General features: G+C 33.8%; 1 protein-coding gene and 1 pseudogene across 1 annotated transcript; both read left to right on the top strand.

Moving 5' to 3' along the window:
- Positions 1-594: 594 nt before the first annotated feature.
- LOC127080391 (uncharacterized) lies at positions 595-9,409 on the top strand (annotated as a pseudogene).
- An 880-nt stretch (positions 9,410-10,289) lies between these two features.
- LOC127084253 (uncharacterized) lies at positions 10,290-25,713 on the top strand. Its single transcript, XM_051024677.1, has 13 exons — positions 10,290-10,583; positions 10,678-10,706; positions 10,796-10,898; positions 11,005-11,176; positions 11,349-11,534; positions 11,745-11,905; positions 19,646-19,922; positions 20,785-20,993; positions 21,321-21,419; positions 23,121-23,653; positions 23,900-24,669; positions 24,894-25,092; positions 25,343-25,713. Exons 1-13 carry the CDS (start codon positions 10,394-10,396, stop codon positions 25,493-25,495), a joined length of 3,081 nt encoding a protein of 1,026 aa, XP_050880634.1. The 5' UTR covers positions 10,290-10,393; the 3' UTR covers positions 25,496-25,713.
- Positions 25,714-25,965: the final 252 nt, after the last annotated feature.

The following is a 25,965-nucleotide window of genomic DNA, read 5'->3' as shown; positions in this document are numbered from 1 at the left end:
TGGTCAAAGTCCAATTGTTGTTGGCAAAATCCATTAAAAGCTGGTTGTAAGCCATTGCTTATAGTGAAAGTCCAATTGTTGTTGGCACATATCCGTTAAAAGTTGATTGTAATCCATTGCTTACGGTCAAAGTCCAATTGTTGTTGGCACGTACAAATAGTTTGATTACCTTGTCTTTCCTGATGGTTCTGTGAAAGTCATGTATGACTCATCATCTTGAGTAATTCCCAGAAGCTTGGAGGTTTTTTCGTGTTAGAAAACTCCAACGATGTTGGTTTTGTTTGATTTCTTTGTAAAGAATCATCGTAGCCTTTTGCGTGGATGATCTACTTTTAAGAAGACTTCTGCTTATCTTAGTTTTGCATAAATTTCCTGTTAGAAATCTTCAAAATCTTTGATCGGATGAATTTCTTGTGAGAAATCTCCAGAACTGTCAGATGTATTTTAAAGTGTCAGGTCATGAATGAACCTGTTGATGAAACTCACTTTATATGTTTTCCAATATTGTCAGGTCATGTATGAACTTGTTGTTGAAGTTTTCTTTGGGTTTTCTAGTGTTGTCAGGTCACATATGAACCTGTTGTTAAAATCTCTATGAAACCTCCAGAATTGTCAGGTCATGCATGAACCTATGGATATATTTTCTTTCAATTTTCCAGTGTCGTCAGGTCATGTATGAACATGTTGATAAAATTCCCTTTGATTTTTTTCCCAAGTGTTGTCAGGTCATGTCTGAACCTATGAGTGAAACTTTTTTAAATATCCTAATATTGAGGTCGTGTATGAACCTATTGATTAAACTATCCTTGATTTTCTAGCATTGTCAGGTCATGTGTGAACTTGTTGTTGAAATGCTTTGAATTTTCCAATGTTGTTAGCTCACGTATGAGCCTGTTGATGGAACTTTCTTTGTATGGTTTTTAGTATTGTCAGGTCATGTTTGAACTTGTTGATGGAACCTTTTGATATCCCCCAACATTATCAGGTCATGTTTGAACCTGTTATTGAAACTCTTTGAATATTCCAATGATCAGGTCATGTATGAACCTATTGATGGGATTCTTTGATTTTTTTTCCAGTGTTGTTAGGTCATGTATGAACTTGTTGACTAAACTTTCCTATATATTCAGGTTGTCATCAGATCAATGTTTGAACCAGTTGTTCAAACATTCTTTGTATGTTCCCTAATGATGTCAGGTCATGTATGAACCTGTTAATTGAACACTCTTTGAATATTTCGGCTTTGTCGGGTCATGCATGAACCTGTTGGTAAAATCTCTGTGCATATTTCCCAGTTGTCTTTCCTCTAGTAGGATTGTTATATCTAGTGAATTTCTACTCTCATTTTTTATTTTATGTGGGTCACCTTTACTATATGTCTACATCATTCTCCATAGATCTTTATTTCATTCTGCATCCATCATAAAGCATCCTGCCAGGGTTTATCTTATGTCTGATCATATCCCTAGCAGATCAAAATAAAAAAGGAGAGAGTCTTGCATCAGCGCATATCATATCATATCATATCATGTCATAGGGATTCAGGATCAAAATCCGGGTCTTCTTAGTATTTAACTATCTTCCACTATGATCATATGAAAAGTTCCCTACTTCATATTCTCTTGTTGAAGATATTTAAATAGGGGCAATTGTCACACCCTGATTTTGACCCTAAATCACGGATTCTATACATTCATCATAGTTGTCACATCTCTACATAGCAAACCATGCATTCCATACCGCATAGTGCCTAAAATATCAGTCGAAATAAGTTTTTCAGATCTACAGGCAAATCGGTTGAATTAATCGACGGATGTGCGTCAAATCAGTGGACGAATTTTTTTTAAAATCAAGCTTCCAAACATCAGTTTTATTAATCTACGTTTCACGTAGTTCAATCTGGTATGCTCGATTTATTTTTCAGCTAATTTTTTGGCCACTTTTTGATCAGCTCGAGTCTGTTTAACCAGTCAAAATTTATTTCAAAATTAAAAGAAACGTTGTATTTTTCCAATAAATTTATTTCGCACCGATCATTTTGGTGCCTTCATTTTAATTTTTCGAGCACTTTTGCGTCCAACTTTTACTCATTTTGAGTCCATATATTTTTATCTTTTTGTCAACAAGTTCATGAAAAATAAATATGATTTTTTTATAGTTTCATTTTAATTTTATTTTTATTATTTAATTTTGTTTGAAATTTATTTTGGTTAATTTGTTTTAATTCATGTTGTTACTAAATAATAGTTTAAAGGGGCATTTGTGGAATTCTGAAAATATTAGAGAACCCTAGTATGCACTATATATTATTTCATTAGCTAGTGAGAGTAAAAGAAATCCAAAACCCATAGGAGCGGCGCATCCCATGACCATCAATAGTCCCTCTCATTTTTTTGGGGAATTCACAAAAAGAACCCACAAATGATCTTCATTTTCCTGCGTACAGTAAAAAGAACAAAAACTAAACAATCCATTTACTCTCTCTCCATATGCACAAGACTCCATTCAAAAAATCAGTAGAACAACAACTCCATCTCTCTCATTCATCAATTACCATCCTTCTTCAAAACTACGAGTTTTTGCTTGAAATGCCCCATTTTTCAAAATTTAATCCCAATATACCCCCTTTTGAAAAAAAATTCCCAGTCTACCCCCTTTTGTAGTTGGGCCTCGTCACTTGATCTGACGAGGGGATGCTGAAAGATATTTTGCCTCATGGGCTCGGCAAATGGAATGACGAGGGAGTGGGCGAATTTTTTTTTCTTCAATGGCTCGTCACTTCAAGTGACGAGCATGTGCAGGCATTCCTTTTTTTGTTTTTATTTTAAATAGTATTTAATTAATATTAATAATAATTAATTAATGTTATGTGCTATGTTTGGCCAACACAAAAGGAAAATTTAATCTTTATCAACAATTTTTTTATTCTTGTGTAAATGTTTGTAATATCAAAACTCTTTTTTTTATTTATAGTTTTAATTTTTGTATTATTAATAAGTTAGAACAACTTGAATCCATTGAATTATGATGTAAATATTAGCAGATTTGATTTTTAATATAGGTTTTAAAAACATTGATTGATATGCCTCCACATAAATCTACATAGTTTTTGTGTTATTATTGTATTATTAATTTTATTGATTTTGTTATATTAAATTTATAATGGATTAATAATTTATAATTTATGTATAAAATTTAATTTAATATTAGTAATTTATTTATGTATTTATTTAATCATTTAATAAAATGTTTTTAAATTTAATTGATTGTGTCAATTAAACTTTAAAATAGAGACTCCATTGATTCATCCCTTTCTCCCACTTTTAAAACATTGTATTTAACTTAGTTTTTTTTCCATTTGTTTATTTCTTATAAGTTATAATGTTAATTTAAGTATTAGTTTTTTAATAAGTTAGATCAACTTTTTTTAATTCATTGAATATGATGTAATGTTAGCATATTTGACTTTTAAAATAGTTTTTAAACATTAGGATATGTCAAAACTTTCAAATATCAAATTTTTAATGAAAATATCATAAAAAAGGAAATAAATAATGTGATTTACAAGAAAATTATGGATTATTTGGGATTCTTACACTCAATTAAGTTAAATAAGTAGCTTATAGAAAAAATAAAAATGGATTATCATAATTAGAAAAAGATAAAAAAAAGAAATATTTTTTTTATTGTAATGATCTGATTTTCAAAGGAGTGCAATCTAAAGTTTCATGAAAAATTAAATAAATAATAATTAATGATTATTTAATTTAAACTCAAATTTGTATTCTTCAAACAATTAGCTTATAATTAGAACTAATTAATTATTTGAGCTCATTTGCTTGATTAAATAAAATATAAATGATTCTAAGATAAAGTTTTGGAAAATTAAGAGATGTGATATTTTGATTTATGTGGAGGCATATCAACCAATGTTTTAAAATTTATATCTTATAATTATTTATATTTTATTTAATTGAGTAAATGAGCTCAAATAATTAATTAACTTTTATTAAAATTTGATTATTTAGATAATATACATTTAAATTTAATTTAAATAACCATTAATTATTATTCCCTTCAACTTTATTATAAGCAAAAAATAATAATTTTTTTTATCTTAAATAAATAAATATCAACAAATTTAGACACATTTAATGTATTTATTTCAAAATCATCTCCGATAATAATTTAATTAAAAATATATTAGCAATCATATTATTATTTTCCATAAAAGTTGTCTTTTATGTTAAAAATAAGACCGAAATTAAATTTAGATAATCATGTTATTCACTTCTAAAAGAATAAATTTCAGTCATTAAACGACTTGACAAAAAAATTATAAATTTAATAAATTTCAGTCATTAAAAAAATTCAGTCTAAAAAACAATTATATTAATTATTATTATTAACAATTATTAGTATTTAATAAATTTAGTATTCTATTTACACTTCCTATTAATTAATTATTATTAATATTAATTAAATACTATTTAAAATAAAAACAAAAAAAAAGGAATGCCTGTACATGCTCGTCACTTGAAGTGACGAGCCATTGAAGAAGAAAAAATTCGCCCACTCCCTCGTCATTCCATTTGCCGAGCCTATGAGGCAAAATATCTTTCAGCACCCCCTCGTCAGATCAAGTGACGAGGCCCAACTACAAAAGGGGGTAGACTGAGAATTTTTTTTCAAAAGGGGGTATATTGGGATTAAATTTTGAAAAATGGGGCATTTCAAGCAAAAACTCCAAAACTACACACATAACTCCTTCACCAAAACTTCATACTACTTCTAAACACCACCATCATTAACCATATTCTTATTCTTCCATCTCCATACATAAACATTAATCTCTATATTCTCAAACTCACATAAAAAAGAAACTTTCACAAAACATTCTACAAAATCCTTCATCATAAACTTCACCAACAACACTACATAAAAATCAACTGATTCTCTAGCCATAACAAGCCTTAAACTCCTCACACCTCACACTTCAAGATTCCATATAAAACCAAAAAGAAGCTCCTCATACTGTGTATATACTATGAAACCAAACCACGTAACCATTCAACAAAATCTACGCCAATAATGACATTCACTCGACCACCCTACTCCACCATGTACATCCGTCGTTCGCAACAACCTTGTTGTCACCGTCGTTGTTTCCGTTTCGGTATATCTTCCTTTAATTTCTTTTTGTGATGTGTTGTTGTCTATTAATTTTATTTCCGGATCTAAGAATGTGTTTGATTTATGTTTGATTTATTTGTTTTATTTTGTTTGCTATGTTTTGAGAGGAAAAGAGTAGGTCTTTTATATTTGTGTTTTAAGACAAGTAAGAGAGGAGATTTTTGTTTGTTTTGTACGTGGATTTAGAAAAAAAGTTATTAAAATGTTGTAGTAGAGAGAGTAATAAAGTGAGAGAGAGAGAATTTTTGTTTTATAAAAAAAAACTTAAATTCTTTGTTACATGTCAACGTGTAATAGGGAACCTTTTTAAATTTTTGAGAAACAATGTTCTCTCTTTTCTCCAACTTTACTGTCATTGTTTTGTTAACTAGTTTTTTATTTCTTTCTTCTTTTTTTAAATCCTTATTTATATTATTTTTATTATTGTTATTATTATTATTATCAATTAAATTCTATTATTATTATTATTATTATTATTATTATTATTATTATTATTATTATTGTAGAATTTTTGTAAGATTAGGATCTAATTTGCTTTGGGTCTCTTGAACCCAATTCAATATTGATGTTTGCACTCCTAATTCATGCATGCATCCCTTTTGGTTATTTCTTTTTATTATTTATTTTTGTTTAATTTAATTATTTAAATTAGTAGTTAATAAATTAATTAGATTTTTAATTGAACAGTTGATTATAGTTTTAATTAATTAATTATTAAATGTATTGTTTGATTAACTAATTAAATAATAAATAAAAATAAAATCAACCTTTCAAACAAGAATAAACACTTGATCAATATCAAGTTAGTTTTCAAAATATCACCATTCTCAAATCATGAATTATCCGTACGAATCAAATCTTGATCAAACATCAAGTGATTTTCTCAAATCAAACGTAATATTAAAACTTCTTTTCTCAATAAAATCTGAAGAAAAAGATTACCCTGGATGAAATATCCAGTCGTAATCCCGAATATTAGGCCCAAGTTGTAAGAGCTTGTAAGCCCTATGTATTCGTCTTCTCCCCAAAAAGCTCCAATATTCAAATCATTTCCATAAGTGAATTTGAAGAAAAAGATTACCTGGATGAAATATCCAGTCGTAATCTCGAATATTAGACCCAAGTTCTAAGAGCTTGTAAGCCATATGTATTTTTCTTCTCTTCAAAATATTTATAAATATTCAAATGTCTTTTCTCAATAAAATTGAAAGAAAAATATTACCTGGGTGAAAGGTCCAGACGTAGTCCCTAGTATTAGACTCAAGTTGTAAGAGCTTGCAAGTCATAAATATTCGTCTTTCAAGTCCAAAAATACATTCAACCAATCAAACTCTTTTCTTCGCCGCTGTGTGATTGATCTTTAAAAACCTTTTCATAAACGAAAGACACATTGTCTTAAGGTGATGTAAAGCAATACTTCGGCCATAATTGTTGAGTTGAGATAAGTGACGTTTTTCCGAATGTTGATTTGTAAATCCATTCGATGTGTGGTATACGTCCGCTCCTCATCTGTTTTGGGTAATACAATGTTTTTGTCGATTAATACAATATAGATTTTGCTAAAATTGACCAACAAACAAACATTTTCTTTCCAAAACTACGTAAGCCTTGAGTTCTCTATTGAGATACGTAGGAGCAGGATTGTAAAATCTTGTCAGGCCCATTAATAAAAAACTTAGGTTTAGTCCCCTTTATTGCAAAAATCTAAAAACATCTTCTCTTTTCTTTTGATCCTATCTTTATTTCCCACCTAATATCTTGAGAAGCCTAACATTTCAAGCTAACACTAACGCGCACAATTAACATAATGGTTCCCGTTGAGTACAACGAATGTGAGGGGTGCTAATACCTTCCCCTTGCGTAATCGACTCCCGAACCTTGATTTGGTTGCGACGACCATAATCATTGTCGTTCTTTCTTGGGTTTTATAGATATTTCCCCTTTCCTTTTTAGGAATAAATAAAGTTCGGTGACGACTCTGTTTAGTCCATTATGCGAGCGTGCGATTGCGCTTCGCTAAGTCGTGTTCTCATTTTTTTGAGGTGCGACAATATTATTTGCAAAAGGGTCCTTGTCAGCCAAAAAAAAGTTATTTTTCCATAAAGAAAATTTAGAGATACCTTTCATAAATTTAATTCGGATTGATATTTAAAATATGATAGTTGGTTGGAATATAATCAAAGTGAGGATGCTGCATATTGTTTATGTTGTTATCTTATGAGGTCACATCTTGAAGAACATAAAGGTTGCGGTGATGCCTTTATAATGGAAAACTTTACAAATTGAAAAAAAAAGTGAAAGGTTTCGAGTTCATCTTGGAGATGTAAATAACTCTCATAATCAAACATGGAGAACTTGTCAAGCTCTAATGAAACAAAAACAACACATTGAAGATGTCTTATGTAAACAATCCAATTAAATTAAAGAGGACTATCGAATTCATTTGACATGTATAATTGATTGCATTCGATATTTATTAGCACAAGGTTTAACTTTTCGTGGTAATGATGAGTCAATTTCATCAATAAATAAGGGGAATTTTCTTGAACTTATGAATTTTCTTGTTAACCATAATGAAGATATTTATAAAGTTTGGAAAAATTGTCGTGGAAATCTTAACTTAACATCTCCTGATATTCAAAAGGATATTGTTAAAGCTGTTGCAACGGTTACTACTCAAGTTATACTGGACGATCTTGGAGATGATTTATTTGTTATTTTAATTGATGAATCTTGTGATATCTTAGTGAATGAGCAAATGGTTGTGGTTATACGTTATGTAAATAATGAAGGAAAAGTTATTGAGGATTTTCTTGGTGTTGTTCATGTTTCAAATACTAGTGCTCTAACATTAAAATCGGGTTTGGAGTCATTATTTGCAAAATATGGATTAAGTTTGTCAAGGATACGTGGACAAGACTATGAAGGAGCAAGTAATATGCAGGGTGAATATAATGGTCTAAAAAGCTTGATTTTAAAAGAGTATTGTTCTGCATTTTTTATTCATTGTTTTGCCCAACAACTCCAATTAGCTTTTGTATATTAGTAAAAAAGCATTATAAAATTGCTTTATTTTTTAATTTGGTTGCTAATTTGTATAATGTTGTTGGAGCATCATGTAAGCGCCGAGATATTCTTCGTGAGAGTAAAGCTACAAAAGTGAAACAAGCATCAGAACATGGAGAAATCTCTAGTGGGCGTGACTTGAATAAAAAAATGACAATTAAGAAGGCGGGGGAAACAAGATGTAGCTCACATTATGGTACATTACTTAGTATAGTTTCTCTATTCTCTTGTATGATTGATGTGTTAAAAATGGTTGAGGAAGATGGAACATATTTAAATAAAAAAAAGGTGAAACACTAATGCTGATGAATTATATGCAATCTTTTGAATTTATTTTCATCTTGCACTTGATGAAAATAGTTTTAGGAATTTACACATGATTTATCTCATTTATTACAAAGAAGTCATCAAGATATTGTAAATGCTACGAAGTTAGTAAAAATGTCCAAAATAAGGCTACAAGCTATAAGAGATAATGATTACGATTCTTTGTTGAATGATGTTTCATTATATTTGTGAGCATGATGATATTGACATTCCAGATATGGATGACACTTTTCAACCGACACAAAAAAAGTCAAATAGAAAAATGGAGAAAGTATCTAATTTACATCATTTTCAAGTTGGATTGTTTTATGAAGTGATTGATCGACAACTTCAAGAGTTGAACAATCGTTTTACATAAGTGAATACTGAGTTGCTCATTTGTGTAGCTTGTTTAAGTCCAAGAGATTCATTTTCTGCATTGGATAAAGAGAGGTTGATTCGTTTAACTCAATTTTATCTTTCAGAGTTTTTTCAAGTTGAATTATTGTCACTAGATTGTCAACTTGAAAACTATTTCTTAGATGTATGTTCTGACAGTGAACTTTCAAAATTAGAGGGAATTGGTGATCATTCTATCAAGCTCGTAAAGACCAAAAAACATGTTGTGTACCCGTTGATATATTTGCTTTTAAAATTATCTCTGATATTATTGGTGACAATTGCAACAGCTGAAAGAACTTTCTCTGCTATTAATATTATCAAGAATCGAATGCGAAATCGCACGGGTGATGATTGGTTAAATGATTGTTTAGTTACTTACACTGAGAGAGATATTTTTGTTGATGTTGAAAATAAGAAAATCATTAACATTTTCAGAACATGAACAATCGTAGAGAATAATTATAATTTATATTTATATTTTTGAAAATGAAATGTTATATTTATATTGACCCACAACTCAAAATTTATGACTCTGTCCGTGATTGTCTAGTCAATTACAAGAATTCAAGTAACTCATAACTTATATAACTAAATCATATATCTAATAAAAAAAGTATAACATAAGATAAAACTACTATTATTTAAAATATAAAATAAGAGATTAATTGGCATGAACCGAAGTCAAACCCATATAAAAATTTATCGAAAAATATCTTTAGGCTATATTTGGATCAGAAAAAACGGACGGAGCGAAACAAAGCGAAATGAAATAAAAATACCATTCCATTGTTTATCTATTTTATGAAAGAAGATATCAATTTTATCATTCCGTCCAAATTGAAGGATCCAAAAAATGATGGAATGAGATGTAATGCATTACATCTAATTCCGTTCCATTCCACCTATTTTTAATTAATCAAAACAATAAAATTTAAATTTATTTCATTCCATTCCATATAATTCCATTTCATCAATCCAAATATTATTCTTAGATTTTCGATTTATATCAAAGATTTAATTAAAATACATTGACAGTGTAAAAAGATTTTATACCGTGAGTTAATCTTAAGCGTTAGATATTAACATAAGTTTGACTTTTATTTTAAAAATCTATAAAATAATGCAAACGGATGATGATGAATCGACAATGTAAATCTTTTTATACTTATATCTATTAAATTTTTAAAATAAACTAACACCTAATTTACGTTATAACATAAAAATGTTTGATTTATAAGTCACATTTTTATCATATAAATATTCAAATTATCATATAAATATTCAAATTTAAATATTGATACCGAATTAATTAATTAAATTAAAACAAATATCTGGCACAAGTCCATGACTCTCTCGGAGCTTACGAAGGGAATTCGGTGAGAACCAAACTGAAAAGAAAAAAAAACTGTAATTGGTTTTGGTTGCTATGGAGAAGAAAAAAGAAGAAGTTCCCGTTCGGAAAACAATGGAGAAAAACGAATTGGAAGATTCAGTGGTTAGCAAAGTTGCCGAAGTGATTTCAGCTATAAAGAACGCGAATCAAGTTGATCAAGTCATTTCTTCGCTTCACTCCATCGCCGCCCTTCTTTTCCCTACCGACGCTAATCTTCTCTCAGGTTCACTCTCACACTACGTGTTTTTTAACCCAATGCTATTGCTTGTGCGTTGATTTTACCCTAGGAACGAAGAATTTGATTTTTTTTGTTGCAGGTAGTATCGATGAGAGTTACAGAGAACAGGTTTGTGTTCGTTCATTTCTTGCAATTTTTAGTTTTATTTAATTACTTTCAGCTTCATAATTCCATGTTTCTTCTTGTGTTTTGTTCAGTTTTTTTCCGTGAAGGTTCCTTCTTCGAAGGAACGAGATGATTGGTGGCATGTATTTTATCATGGACCTGCTTTTTCTACTCTCGCTAGGTTCTTGTTACTTGGTAGTAATTTATTTTTAACCTAATCCTAATTATTTGCTCAAAATATTATTGCATTTTTTTTTTAACTTTTCCTTGTTTTTCTCATATGGAATGCAACTCCTTGCAGATGTTGCTTCCAACTGGCTGGCTTGTTTCCCCTTTTTGGCACAGAAATATGTTTATGATGTTTTCTTTGTTCACGGATTTGTCACTGAGGTGTTGCAAATATTGGTTCCTTTTCTCCAGCAGAATAGGAGTGATGATCTTGATATTAATGTTGTTATCTCAAATACCGAAAGGTATGATATCAATGTTCATATTGTACTATCACTTAATTGCAGTTTTATCTTCCTTGATTATCATTTACTCTAATGCTGGTTATCAATGTGCGTGGGCTTAATGTGGTGCAGTGTAACAGTCCAAATTAATATAACATTGAGAATAAGTTTCAGATTTTAATATTTTTGACAGGTTGCTTGTACTGTGCCTGCTTGAAAATAATGGAGTTCTTCAGATAGCAAGAGAGTTTGGTGGTCCTTTTACATCAAAAGGTTTTACTGATGAGCGGATGAAGCCAGATATATCTAGGATGGCACAAATTGTCGTATCTATTCCTGACAAAGCTAGAATGAACTCCCTGACTTCATTGTCATCACAGTATCCTTTTATTCCCTTGGTTTTGATTCTATATTGGTTCCATATTAGACATGGTTTTGATTCTATATTGGTTCCATATTTGACATGGTTATGCAGTTTTCTTACTTGATTAAGATCTCTGTTGTTGGGAGGATTTATCCTGTTTATATTATTGTGTTATTGAGTTTCTCCATACAAACTTCACGTTTTTTCTTCACCAAGCCTATTCAGTGTATTCTTCAGGCAGGTTATTGTCCAAGTACTCTCGCTTGAAGAGGAGAGGGAGGTGATTTTGCTAGAAAAGATAGACACCTCAGATGAAATGGACAAAAATGGTGCACTATTATTCATAGGGGAAATGTTTTCTCGCATTTGTCGCCGTGGTTCTGCTGGTAACTAGAAATTTTCAGACACGGGAACAGGTTTTCCAACTGCATATATTAGCTAGTATTATTAAATTGCTTTGAATTAACCATTAGCCTATGTGAAATAGATCGGTTTTGCTTCATGTAAACTTTGTCTTCAGCTAAACCAAACTCCATATATAGAAATAAGTCTTCAATACCAATCAATATGTTGGAATATTGTATATAATGAAGGAAAAAAAACACATTTTGCCACTAGTCATACCCTTCGTAGTTTGTGGAAGAAGTAAATGTTACATACTCACATGTTATAGTTTGCTCGAGGCGTTTTAGTTTCTTATCTGCAACATCTGTCGGTGAGCTGTATGACAGAAGTAAATTGATTCTTTGTGAATCAATGTCAAGTTAACATCAGTCAGTACCCAGTTTGTCCAGTTTTTGAATGTTATGTAATAATTAAGTGCAGTGGGAAATGGTTAAGACCACTGTAAGTTTTTAACCTATTAAACCGCTGAACATCATGAATATTCACGTGAATAGTAAAGATATTATTTGGTGGGTTGGAGGTCATATGTAGTTTCCTTGGACATAATGTGATGTCAGCTGGCTTAGGAAGAACCCAAAGTAACCTCCCAAGTTTCAATCAACAAGTGAATGGTGTCCAATAGACTTACTTGAAGCTGAATTTCTTATATTATTTTATATTATTATGTAAGGGGAATATCTATCTAATCGAATGGTTAATTGAGTAAAAATATTAATTACAATTAAATGAAAATGTTAACCATTATATTAGATTCAATTTAAAGGCTATGATTTGGAGTAGGTTAAAAAAACTTACTCTTGTAGTAAGTTGAACCCCATATATATATATATATATATATATATATATATATATATATATATATATATATATATATATATATCCACTAATTATGGGAGGGAAAGGTGAACTAAGAAAGGAATGATTAAATTAATACAATAGAATAATATCCTAACAGAGACTAATTATAAATACAATATCTCAATACTCTCCTTCAAGGTGGTGCATAGACATCATATGCATCTATTTTGTCACATATGTAAGTAATTCGAGGACTTCGAAGAGATTTAGTAATGATGTCAACAAGTTGATCTTTGGAATTGACAAAGGAGGTTTTGATGATCTCGGAGATAATCTTCTCTCTAAGAATGTGACATTCGACTTTTATATACTGTGTCTTCTCATCAGAGTTATCGATCGCGGCCGCAAAAGGCGCGATCCCGGGCGGTCCGGACGAAGCGGCCACCAGCCGCGCGAGAAGAGGGTGGCGGAGCGCCGTTTGAAAACGCGTCCGAGATCTCCGCAAACGCGGGTCGCGGTTCGCACCCTGGGTGGAGAGGTTTATCCACTTTTGTTATTTTTTTCTCTTCGACTGCATTTCTCTGGTTGTTTTGCAGATGCGGTTGTTTTGCAGATGCAGCGGAGAAGAAAGGTAGTGGATAAGGTTTTATTTGAGTGTGTAACCAAATGGATTGGTGAAGAATAAAAAGGCTTTTTTGACTGAATAAATAACTGAAATGGTCCTTAGAGTAATATGTTAAAAGAAGGCATGTTAACCCTTTAGTTTATAATATGTTAATAAAACTTAATAAATATAATAATATTAAACTTAATAAATATAATGACATTTAATAATGAAAATAATAATAACCGTTGAAATACAAGAGACTAAGAGACATTTGAATAAACCGTGTGTCTTGAAAAGCACTACGGATACTTTATTATATATAGAGAGATTATAACTAATTACATGATATAGTCGATGTGGGACTATTCGATATACAAATATTCTTAATATTATATTTACAAATATCAACACTCCCCCTCAAACTTGAGCACATAAGTCAAATACATCAAGCTTGTTACATATATAATTAGTTCTGGGGTTTCATAGAGATTTTGTAAACACGTCTGCCAATTGATCATTAGAGTTGACAAAGTTTGTGACGATGTCACCTGATTCGATTTTCTCTCTGACGAAATGACAGTCTATCTCAATATGTTTGGTCCTCTTATGGAAGACTGGATTTGAACCAATGTGCAATGCGGCTTGATTATCACAAATAAGTGTCATTGGTCTTGCTTCTTCAATTTGAAGTTCCTTGAGCAACTGTTTTAACCAAATAAGTTCACATGTTGCCATTGCCATGGCCTTATACTCTGCCTCGGCGCTTGATCTTGCAACCACGTTTTGTTTCTTACTTTTCCAGGATATAAGGTTTCCTCCGACAAGTACACAATACCCAGAGGTGGATCGTCTATCAATGGGTGACCCTGCCCAATCAGCATCGGAGTATCCTACTATCTGAGTATGTCCTTTATTTTCATACACTAGACCTTTTCCTGGAGCACGTTTGATGTATCTCAGAATCCGGATAACAGCATCCATGTGTTCCTGACAAGGGGAGTTTAAGAACTGATTTACCACACTAACTGCAAAAGAAATGTCTGGATGAGTGACTGTGAGATAATTCAACTTTCCAATCAATCTTCTATACCTTCCTGAGTCAGATAGAGACTCCCCCTGATTGGATAATAGTTTGACACCTGGATCCATAGGAGTATCAGCTGGTTTAGCATTCAACAAACCTGTTTCTTCCAAAATATCCATAGTATATTTCCGTTGAGAAATCACCAAACCATCTATAGATTGGGCTACCTCAATACCAAGAAATAACGAAGTTTACCAAGATCTTTTGTCTGAAATTGATTTGAGAGATGTTGCTTTAACTGGAGTATACCCTGCTGATCACTACCAGTTATGACAATATCATCTACATACACAATAAGATAAATACACCCTTGGGCTGAGTGACGATAAAAAATAGAATGGTCAGCTTCACTACGGACCATACCAAACTGTTGTACTACAGTGCTGAGTCTGCTGAACCAAACTCTCGGAGATTGCTTAAGACCATAAAGAGACCTGTGTAACCTACACACCATATTTGATGACTCCCCCTGAGGAACAAATCCAGGTGGTTGCTCCATAGATACTTCCTTTTCAAGATCACCATGTAAAAAAGCATTTTTGATGTCAAGTTGATGAAGAGGCCAATGTCGAATGGCTGCAATGGCTAGAAGTCTAACAGATGCCATCTTGACTACAGGCGAGAATGTATCACTATAATCCAATCCAAAAATCTGAGCATATCCTTTAGCTACCAAGCGAGCTTTAAATCGATCAATCTTATCATCTGGACCAACCTTCACTGTATAAAGTCAACGACAACCTACTAAAGATTTCCCATGGGGTAGAGGAACCAGTTCCCAGGTACCACTGCTTTGAAGAGCACACATTTCATCAATCATTGCTTGCCTCCACTCAGGGTGAGACAATGCTTCACATGGAGTTTTAGGAATAGAAACAGTGTCAAAGAAGACAAACAAGTATACTGCAAAGGGGAAAGACGATGATAACATAAATCAATATAATGTGGAGAAGGATTTCGTGTTTGACGTATACCTTTTCGAAGGGCAATCGGAAGATCGGACTCAGGTTGCAGGATCATATCCGGTGATGGAGGAGGCGTAGAAGGAGAGTCTGCAATGACCTCATGGACAGGTATGACCTCAGGGACAGGTATGACCTCAGGGACAGGGGCGACAGGCGTTGGGTGACGACGCTGATATGTTTGAAGTGGTCGAGAAGTGGGTGGGTTAGGAGCCCTAGACTGATGAGGGATAATGGTAGGCGGGACATTAATAACTGCTGGAAAAGGTGTGTGAGTACTTTCTTGAATGGGTTCTGGAGTTACGTGACTGGACTCGAAATATGAAACCGACTCGAAGAAGGTAACATCGGCCAATACTAGGTATCGTTGTAGAGTATGTGAATAACAACAATAACCTTTTTGGGATCGATGATAACCAAGAAAGACACACTTTAGTGATCGAGCTGAGAGTTTATCAAGACCAGGAGAGAGATTGTGTACAAAACATGTGGACCCGAAGACTCGGGGAGGAATTGGGTGAAGTGGGGAATTGGGAAAAAGGATTGAACGAGGGATTTTATTGTTAAGGACAAATGAGGGCATACGCTTTATAAGATAACATGCCGTTAGCACAACATCCCCCCAAAACCGAAGTGGAACATTACCATGGAGAAGTAGGATCCGAGTGGTTTCTACAAGATGCCGATTTTTGCGTTCGGCTACCCCGTTTTGTTGAGGTGTGTGAGGGCAAGATGTTTGATGGAGAATACCATTGCGTGACATGAAATTCTGAAATTGTTGGGATAAATATTCACGGGCATTGTCACTTCTTAAGGTACGGATAGACACACCGAATTGAGTTCTTATTTCTTGATAGAATTGTTCAAAAATAAAAAATAATTCAGATCTATTCTTCATTAAGAATAACCACGTGCAACGTGAAAAATCATCAATAAAGGTGACAAAATACCTAGACTCAAGAGTAGAGACAGTACGTGAGGGACCCCAAACATCGGTGTGAACTAAAGCAAAAGGGGATGAAACTCGTTTATTGACTCGATTGGGAAACTGACCACGAGTGTGTTTCCCTAGCTTACACGAATCACAATGTAAATTAGATACTTTCGATAAATTTGACACTAACTTATGTAGTTTGGAAAGACTGGGATGACCTAACTGAGCATGGATAGTGAGTGGAGAATCTTTGGCTGAGCATGTCTGAGATGACACTGAGAGGTAATAAAGGCCTTGAGACTCACATCCGACACCAATCGTCCGTCCCGAACTCCGATCTTGCAGGGTAACATTATTATTAGTGAAGGTGACACTACAATCAAGAGAACGAGTTAAACGACTGACTGAAAGTAAATTAAATGGACAATTAGGTACATAGAGGACAGAAGTAACCGAGAGAGAAGGTAAAATTCGAACAGTACCAATCCCTTCGGATCGGGTTTGAGAACCATTGGCAAAAGTTATAGTAGGTAAGAAACCGGATGTAGAGAGGGAAGAGAAAAGATTTTTATTACCGTTAACATGATCAGACGCAACAGAATCAAGGACCCAAGATCCAAGAGAAGATGATCAAGAGAGACAAGCAGATGAATTACCACCTGAGGAAATCATCGTAGTTTGGCGTAAAGTTATGAGGAGTAGCCATGAGTATCGGATCTGAAACAATTGGCCTATGGAGATTGGAGCGGTGGAGAAATTGTCGGAGATTGGAGCGGTGGAGAAATTGTCGGGATCGGCTGTCGGACCTGTTGTCACGTGCGGAGGCTTCTGCCGATGAAAAGTGGGGAACAGCTGGATCGGAAGAGGCGCTTCTGCTGGTAGGTTACCGGAGAATTTTGAAAAGTGAGAAGCAAACCCGAGTGATGACACGGTTTGCAAAAAAAAATTCTCACCGGAAGACAGTGGGTCTACCGGGTAAAGCACGGCGAAGAAAGAATTGCCTCTTAGCAGACTCTAGTTACCATGTTGAAATACAAGAGACTAAGAGACATTTGAATAAACCGTGTGTCTTGAAAAGCATTACGGAGACTTTATTATATATAGAGAGATTATAACTAATTACATGATATAGTCGATGTGAGATTATTCGATTTACAAATATTCTTAATATTATATTTACAAATATCAACAATAACATATATCAGAACAAATAATTAAGTCTTTAATCTATTTTTATTTTATTAATTTAATTTTTATAAAAATTTTGTGTTGCTAATTTAATATTCTTTTTAATGTTCACCCAAAATAATATATTTGTATAGATTATTTATATATTTAGTCTAAAAAATAATCAATTCTAAAATGTCAACAAAACTTATCCCGCTATCCGCTATTCCGCCATCCCATTTTTTGGGTCGGCCGCTCCGCTATCCGCTATTAATAACTCTGCCTCTCATGAAAAATTGGATTGGAGGAGAGGTGCAAAGTCGATTGATTATTGCACAGACGTTCCATAGGACGGATTTTACAAAAAATGAAGTTCCAGTGGTAAATGCTTTAACCATAAGAACTCTCATGTATCAGAGGCCATGGCTTGATACTCAACATTTGTACTTGATACTCAACATTTGTACTTGCTCTTACATCAGATAAAATCATCACAAATAAAAACACAATAATCCGATGTAGACCATCTATCACTTGCATCTCTTCCCAAATCAACATCTTAATATCTAATGATATCAATATTGCCTCTATGACAAAAAACAAGCCCCTTTTGAGGTGACTCTTTGATGTACTTAGTGATTCGAATAACAACATCCCGATGGTTGTCACATGAAGAGTTGATGAACTGACGTACTACACTGACTAGAAAAGATATATCGGGTCTAGTCATGGCAACCTGTAAGACTTGTTTCCTCCAAAATATCAAAAACATACTTCCTTTGCAAGATAACAATGCCTAACTTTGATTGAGCTATCTCATTCTTAAGGAAGTTACGAAGAGGACCCGAGTCCTTACTCTGAAAGTTCTGAAATAAATGTTGTTTTAAAGCCTTGATACCCTCACTGTCAACACATGTTGTAATCACAATGTCGTTAACAAAACTACGGGATAAATATAGTTGTTTGATAAGGATCATTGGGTGAAAATAGAGTGATCTGATTTCTTAAGAATGTGTCGTTGGGCTTAACTCAACCCTATAAAATCGGATAAAACCGGCTTTTAAGGTGAGGATTGCCCCCACTTATAAACACATGTTCATGCCATGGGGCTCTTAACATCCCCTCTCACGCCCAATGGTGGGTGGCCCCATGAATCTTAAACGAGACTCTGATACCATCTTAAGAACGTGTGGTTAGACTTAACTCAACCTTACAAAACCGGCTAAAACCGGCTTGTAAGGTGAGGATTGCTCCCACTTATAAACACATGTTCAGGCCATAGATTGTCCGATGTGGGACTCTTAACATGATTCACAACGGGTCATCCTAAATTATTGCAACACTTTGCTAAATCTTTCAAACCATGCTTGTAGTGATTGTTTCAACTCATACAAAGACTTTGTCAATAGCGTAGCGGTGAGGGGTCACACCGCCATGCTATGCCACTATAGCAGCACTATGGGGCACTACTGACAACCTAGGTGAATAGAGTAGCAACTCTGTCGCAAAGGGGAAACGCTTGTAGGAGAAATTTCTTTCCTATTTCTTAATAAATGTGTTCTTTCCTTGGTGTTCAATTCTTGGGTTCCTACATATTTGATAGAGTTTCATACTAATGTGAATCCCTTTTAAGCAACACTTCTAGATGGTTCTTGAATGTTGGATGCAGGGTTTTGAAAGCAGAATTTATCATAAACATTACTTGAATTATAGAGGCTTCTTAATAAATAATTTCTTGTTTGGTTTCTATTTCCATTTGCTGTTTTCAATTTTAGTTACAAAACGTCACCTTGCTTTCACTTTGTTTCCTATACTCAAAATATTGTACAACAAAAAATGAAAACAACTGTTATTCTTTTCATTGTTTCATATATAAAACTTCAAAAATAAGACAGTGAAAGCAAGATGACAGAGCTCACTAGGTAATTGTGTTTAAGTACCTCCTCCTTGTTTACTTGATTTTTGAATTATCCGGTTGGAATAAAGATCTACTAGTACTTTCTCTCTATTATATATAGAACACTTGTTTGGGAAACAGCAAGCATTAGGTTCTGTTTTGACTCTTATCCTATGCTTAATTAAAAATATTAATTGACTTGGTGATCTGCAGTGGTGACTCTTATTATCCTATGCCATTGTTGTTTCCTGATTGAATCCATTTTCTTGTAGATCTTCTATCAAGTGAATTAGTACCCCGTGTTCTAAGGCTTATCAACACCTGCTTATCATCAAGTAACAGTTCTATTACTGAGGAAGTGCTTGAGTCAAAACCAGAAACTATGTTTTGGTTGAGAATGATGGAATCAATTAGGGATCCTTATATCACAGAAAGAATCTCCGAACAGATTTTGCATAAGCTAGCAAGTCAACAAGCAAATGATGTACAAGCATATTGGGTTCTGTGGCTGTTTTTCCATAGGATTTTCAGGCTTCAGGCTTCTGTCAGGTGAGTGAAAGTATTGGTTAGTGTTGCCTTTATTCACAGGTCATCTTGAACTAATCCTCCATTTTGGTTTGAGAAGAAAACTGACGATTTTGTTGCATGGACTGAAAAGTGATGTGAAAAACGTTGATTTAATTTTTTTTGAGCTTTCACGACAGATTTACTCTTCACTAGCAAATTGGCAATTACTCATCTTTCCTTCCACCAGCATGCCCATGTTTTTCCTCCTGCAATCTGAACAGACTACAAAGTATAAATGTTGCAATAAAATAATGTATAATAAGAACAACTTGTGTTCTGGATATCATGGATTAGATTAAAATAATTGATGCAAACATATTCTTCAAAAAGTGCACGATGAAGGTGTAGCTTCTTGTTTGAGGTACTTGGCAAGTAAAACTATCCCATTGTAGTGCTGTGTCACTATGTAATAGAAAGTTTTAAAGGAACTGATTTTACCATACTTGAACATGACTCATTTATTTAATTTATTGACAATCTCTTTGTTTGTGTATCAAAACTACTTTTATTTGAAGATCTAAAAAAATGTATGAAGTGAGTCTGGAACACGTGCCAAAAAAAGTGTTGCCAACAATGTTCTATGTTCATCCTTGAATTGTGTTTTACTTTTGTTTCTGTACTCCGTAGCCCCTTGCTTTGTTGGTTATTGTAATTTGTTGTTGACATTAGGCCATTGCGCTATGATACACACACCTTAGATTATAGCACCATCACAAGCAGTTTTTTAATCTATTTTTTGTCTTACATTTATGGAATTTTAATGATATATCTTATACCAGTGTTAATATAGATATATGCTTACATTACACCATTTTGTCTTGCAATATTTTATCGCTTCTCCCAGGTCCATGTTTGTTGACAAATTCCTGCTCTGGAAGGTATTCCCTGTTAGTTGCCTGAAATGGATCCTTCAATTTGCTGTTTGTGAATGCCCACCTAGCACCTCTTTACCAGGACAAAATCGCCCAGGTCTTTTGAAGACTGTCCAACGTCTACTGGCAACATGGTCTAAGAAAGAATTTGTGCAAACAGCTCCTATTGAACAACAGGCTTGTATCCTTTTTCATCATGCTGGTGTATTGAAAAACATGCGGGAATTGAAGGATATATTATAATTTCCGGATGTGAGTTTAAAAGGACTGCATGGTGCATGAGGCATTCATCATTATTGTGGGATGTGGGGTTGGGTCAAACACTCAAATGTGTGTAGCCTTACTGCCATGCTATGGTTCACCCGAGCAACCCCCTTCCTATTTGATGTTCATTGCTGCATTATGACTATAACAATCTCACATGCTTTCCTTCCTCGACTTAGCATTTGCCAGATTGATGCCATCTTTTTTACCCATGATACATATTATTTTCCTATATTTATGTCAGATATAACTGCTGCTCTTGGCCTTTCTCTAGAGACAATGTCTAAGGAGGAATTGGATGGAATGAAGGAGGCCACACATTTGATTCTTCAAGGAGTTAGTGGTAATTATCACTTACTTGATCATGCACGTCTTTATAATAATAATAAGGATAGCAACACGGATTATGTGAGATACGAACTATTATTGTCCACTCCTAGTGAACATGGGTAAACAACTTAACTAAGCGCTCATTCAATAAGGACTTACTGTATCAAAGCTTATGCACAAGTTGTTTCTACAAGCTATCATGGAGGTTATAAAAATATGTTGAAAACAACTTATGGGTATATTACATATTATTTTTCTCTTTTTTTTTCCACTCTTAGACAAGTGCTTGTAGTTGTACGCTATCACCGAGTCTCTTACCTTTTCCCACCGTTTCTTCTCCCACTCTAAATAGATCAAGTTACATATAGCAATCACAAAGCTCTTTGAGTTTTTCTCGGTTGTCTTCAAGTTGCAGGATTTTCTATTATTTAAGTTATTGTTATGATTTTGGCCATTAACACTAAACGGCTGCCTTACTCACATACTATGATACTATTGAGTCTTGACACTAAAATCAGATGATAAAAGTGGAGATAAAAGTTTAAATGGTGAAGTAAGGTTCTAGAGCTTATAACTTATAAATTTAAAATCAACTAGAGTATTTTTAGTGGAGAAATGAACCATGTAAGACAAACTAAAACAAATTTCAAATCCTTAAAATACCTTCATGAATGGAAAGAAAACTATTGCTTTAAATTATGCTAAATTTCTTTTTATAGTGATGATATTTGTTAAGAGTCTCCCATTGGAAAGGATATATTGGAAAGGATATGGCCTAGAAATATATGTTTATAAGTGAGGGTATTCCTCACCTTACAAGATGGTTTTGTAAGGTTGAGTTAAGCCCAACTCAAATTCTAAGAATATTCTTTCTACATTTTTCATACTACTATAACATTAGTGTCTTATTTTACCTGAAAGAAAAATTTCAGTTGGAACTGTTCTTGCATATGCTACATATTCATGAAGAAACTTGGATATTTTATTAATGCAAAATTGTAATTTCTTTAAGTCACTCATGTTTGTTTATATGGCACCCATTGAGTTAATACCCTAGCTCCACTCTTGCTTATATCATATCTCTTAAGCCCCGGGGCCTTCCAAATAGACAAACGGCCCCTCTTGAACTTTCTGCATTATTTCCTATGGTCTTGCTTTCAGTTGACTAAAATATGTCAGATCTATCAAATTAGTTGTTATTTAGAGCATATGACCTATGATGGTTGTTGCTCTCAAGCTTACAGTTTCGTACTATCCAGTTAGCAATTTTTTGCTGTATAAGCGAAGTTGATTTCCACCGAATTATATGCTTCTGATTAAGGACCTTTCCTCGGTGGCCTTGGTTTTTCAAGAGGTTTCAGTTCCCACATAATAAATTCCAATAAGAAAATATCATTCTATTCTGCTCTTCTTTTTTTAACTATATATAATATAAATATAACTTCATAGTTTCTAACAAGCCATGCCATTGGATTTTGGTCATTGTGTTTTATACTCGCCAATAAAATATCATATTGTAAGGTTAGAGTAATTTATATTAAGAATGTGACTGCTTTGATGAAATCCTTTTTCATCGCCGGTCTGAGGGTCAATCTTATTTATCTCACTCACCCTCAGCAGTCTTATAAATCTGATAATCAGTGGGTCACTATACCTTCTTGCAGATCAGTAGTCAGCATTCATAATCTTCTCTTTTTTTGTGTAATTGTTTCAGGTAGGTTGGAGAGTCCTAATCATTTAGTTCGAAAAATGGCTAGCAGCATTGCTTTGGCATTCTCTAAGATTATTGATCCAAAAAATCCTTTATACCTTGATGATAGCTGCAATGGGGAGACCATAGATTGGACATTTGGATTCACCGACCTCAAGAAAGGGACACTAACGGCCTCAAATTCTAGAAAAAATGGTGTTGAGGAAACAGATATATCTACAATTTCAGGTTCAGAGAGGGAATCCGATTCCCTTCCCAATAAAGAGAAAGACATTAGTTTAAAGGGCAAAAAGAAATTATTGGACTTTAATGTGCTTGATCCAGATGAGATTGTTGATCCAGTATCTCTAAATCTTGAGTTAGATATTAATGACGAGGATGATGGTGATGATAGTGCTAGTGAGAACTCATATTCCTCAAGTGATTCATCTTTACAGCCGTATGATTTGTCAGATGATGACTCAGATTTGAAAAGAAAACTTTCACAGTTGTCAGATGTAGTTGCGGCTCTTAGGAAATCCGACGATGCTGATGGGGTTTGTCTTTTTCTTATCATAGCACCTTGTAGTTGCATTTTGATTATCTGTCTTGTCTACACAAAATGTGATATGTTGTGCCATGCTAAAAGTTTAATTTTCTATTATTAATTAAATTTTCTGACAATCGCTACAACTTAAGGGTCCTGACCGGCCTGATGCTTCTTGCCTTTGGCACAAGTTTCTTGATATCCTTCTTTTTTGCTAAAACTTTGATGCTTTGTAAATTTTTTACTTTTGTTGCAGGTGGAAAGAGCTCTTGATGTGGTGGAAAAGCTCATAAGAGCCTCCCCAGATGAACTAAAACATGCTGCAAGGGATCTTACAAGAACTCTTGTTCAGGTCCGTTGCTGTGATATAGCTTTAGAAGGCGAAGAAGAATCTACGGAAGACAAACGGCAGAGAGCATTAATTGCCTTGGCAGTTACGAGTCCATTCGAGTCACTGGACACACTGCACAATCTTTTGTATTCACCTAATGTAGATATTAGTCAACGCATAATGATACTGGATGTCATGACAGAAGCAGCTCAGGAGCTTGCTGAATCAAAAATCACGAAACCTAAACACAAGACTAGTTCTCTTGTATCAGTTGTTTCAGATACCCGGCCTTGGTTCTTGCCTAGTAGCACAGGGACTCCTGGAGCTGGTTCCTGGAAAGAGATTTCAGGTACTGGCACTTTTTTGAATTGGTCAAACAGCTATGAGAGGGAACTACCCTCAAAACCTTATCAGGTCAAGAAAGGGAAAACACGACGTTGGAGCCTGAAATCGCCTGCTTCCGAACAAGATCTGATGGAGTATTCTCATAACAAGTTTCCCATGTACGCTGCTGCGTTCATGCTTCCTGCCATGGAGGGTTATGATAAAAAAAGACACGGTGTTGACCTTCTTGGTAGGGATTTTATTGTCTTGGGGAAACTCATTTATATGCTTGGGGTTTGTATGAAATCTGCAGCCATGCATCCAGAAGCGTCTGTGCTGGCTCCTTCCCTTCTGGATATGTTGAGATCCAGGTATTGGTCAAGACATTAGTTGTCTATTTAATTGAAAACTCTACTCTATTAGGGTTGACACTATCAAAAACCTCACTATCACCCAGAAAAACGTGTCTATGTGTGTGGTGATAGAATTGAGAGTTTGGCGTTTTATTGGGTTTATGTTTCCTGTTGGCACTTTTTGTGTGGCTAGTCTACTAATGCAGTAAAACATGTCGTTTTTTACATTTTAACTCATGCAGAGAGGTATGCCGTCACCAGGAAGCATATGTGAGAAAAGCCGTCCTTTTTGCAGCTGCATGCGTATTGGTTGCCCTTCATCCCGCCTACGTATCATCTGCCTTACTGGAAGGAAATGTTGAAATTTCCAATGGCCTTGAATGGATTCGCACATGGGCCCTTGATGTAGCTGATTCAGACACAGATAAAGAATGCTATACGGTAAGAAAAGAAAATTTGAAGCTTCAAATCTAATCTCGCTTTTCATACAAGCTTTTCAATTATCTCTGCTACTATTTAACTTTTTTATGCACTGGTTAAAAATATAGCTATAGTAGCTTAAATGCATATCATGGTAGGAGTGGGTTTGGTTGCATGGCACTAGAGTAGAGTACAAATAGCCAAGTGTGAAATTCTAAGATAAGAACAAGTCATATGGATAAATACTTAAATGTCTTCTGTTTTACTATAGATGGCCATGACGTGTTTACAACTACATGCTGAGATGGCTCTTCAAACTTCCAGAGCACTGGAATCGGCAAGAAGTTCGTTCAGGGCAAGTCCTACTCTTCGTTCTGATGCATCCAAAATGACCGTTAAAATCCCCTACTTAAATGGGAGTTAGTCATACTATTGGTTATTCTGAATGGCTTCATTTGTTTAGCCCAGCATATGAATTCTATTTGCTACTCTACTCGTTGTCCTTTTTTATTTAACTTTTGTAGCAGTCCATTTTGTCATTTAATTTAAAATTGTATATATTTTAGGCATCTAGGTTTAACAATTAGTACGACACCAATGTTCATATAGTTATCCCAAATTCATTCGAAGTTTAATTTTACATTCTTACGTTTTTGCTATTAAATGTGAGGTGTTCTCCAGTTTTCAATTCTTGTTCAAATGCTGTTTTTGTAGATGATATGATGTGTCCATAAAAAAATCAACTTGGTCTCACTTATAACTTAACTTATGTTTGCTTTGTTAGAGAACATTTTTATTTTGGATTTTGGGTGTCCGATTGTTCTTTTCTATTTTACTATATATCCAAGAAGGATTTATCTTCCGTCATTATGGGCATCTTTCAGCTTTAAAAAA

The sequence above is a fragment of the Lathyrus oleraceus genome, chromosome 5, assembly GCF_024323335.1.
Source record: "Lathyrus oleraceus cultivar Zhongwan6 chromosome 5, CAAS_Psat_ZW6_1.0, whole genome shotgun sequence".
Taxonomy (NCBI): domain Eukaryota; kingdom Viridiplantae; phylum Streptophyta; class Magnoliopsida; order Fabales; family Fabaceae; genus Lathyrus; species Lathyrus oleraceus.
This window is presented reverse-complemented; position numbering and strand designations above follow the sequence as displayed.

Coding starts and splice junctions, on each gene's coding strand:
- LOC127084253 (XM_051024677.1), top strand. CDS start 10,394: ATGGAGAAGAAAAAAGAAGAAGTTCCCGTTCGGAAAACAATGGAGAAA. Junction 19,923..20,784: donor AGGCTTCAGGCTTCTGTCAG/GTGAGTGAAAGT, acceptor CGCTTCTCCCAG/GTCCATGTTTGTTGACAAAT. Junction 20,994..21,320: donor TCCTATTGAACAACAGGCTT/GTATCCTTTTTC, acceptor TATTTATGTCAG/ATATAACTGCTGCTCTTGGC.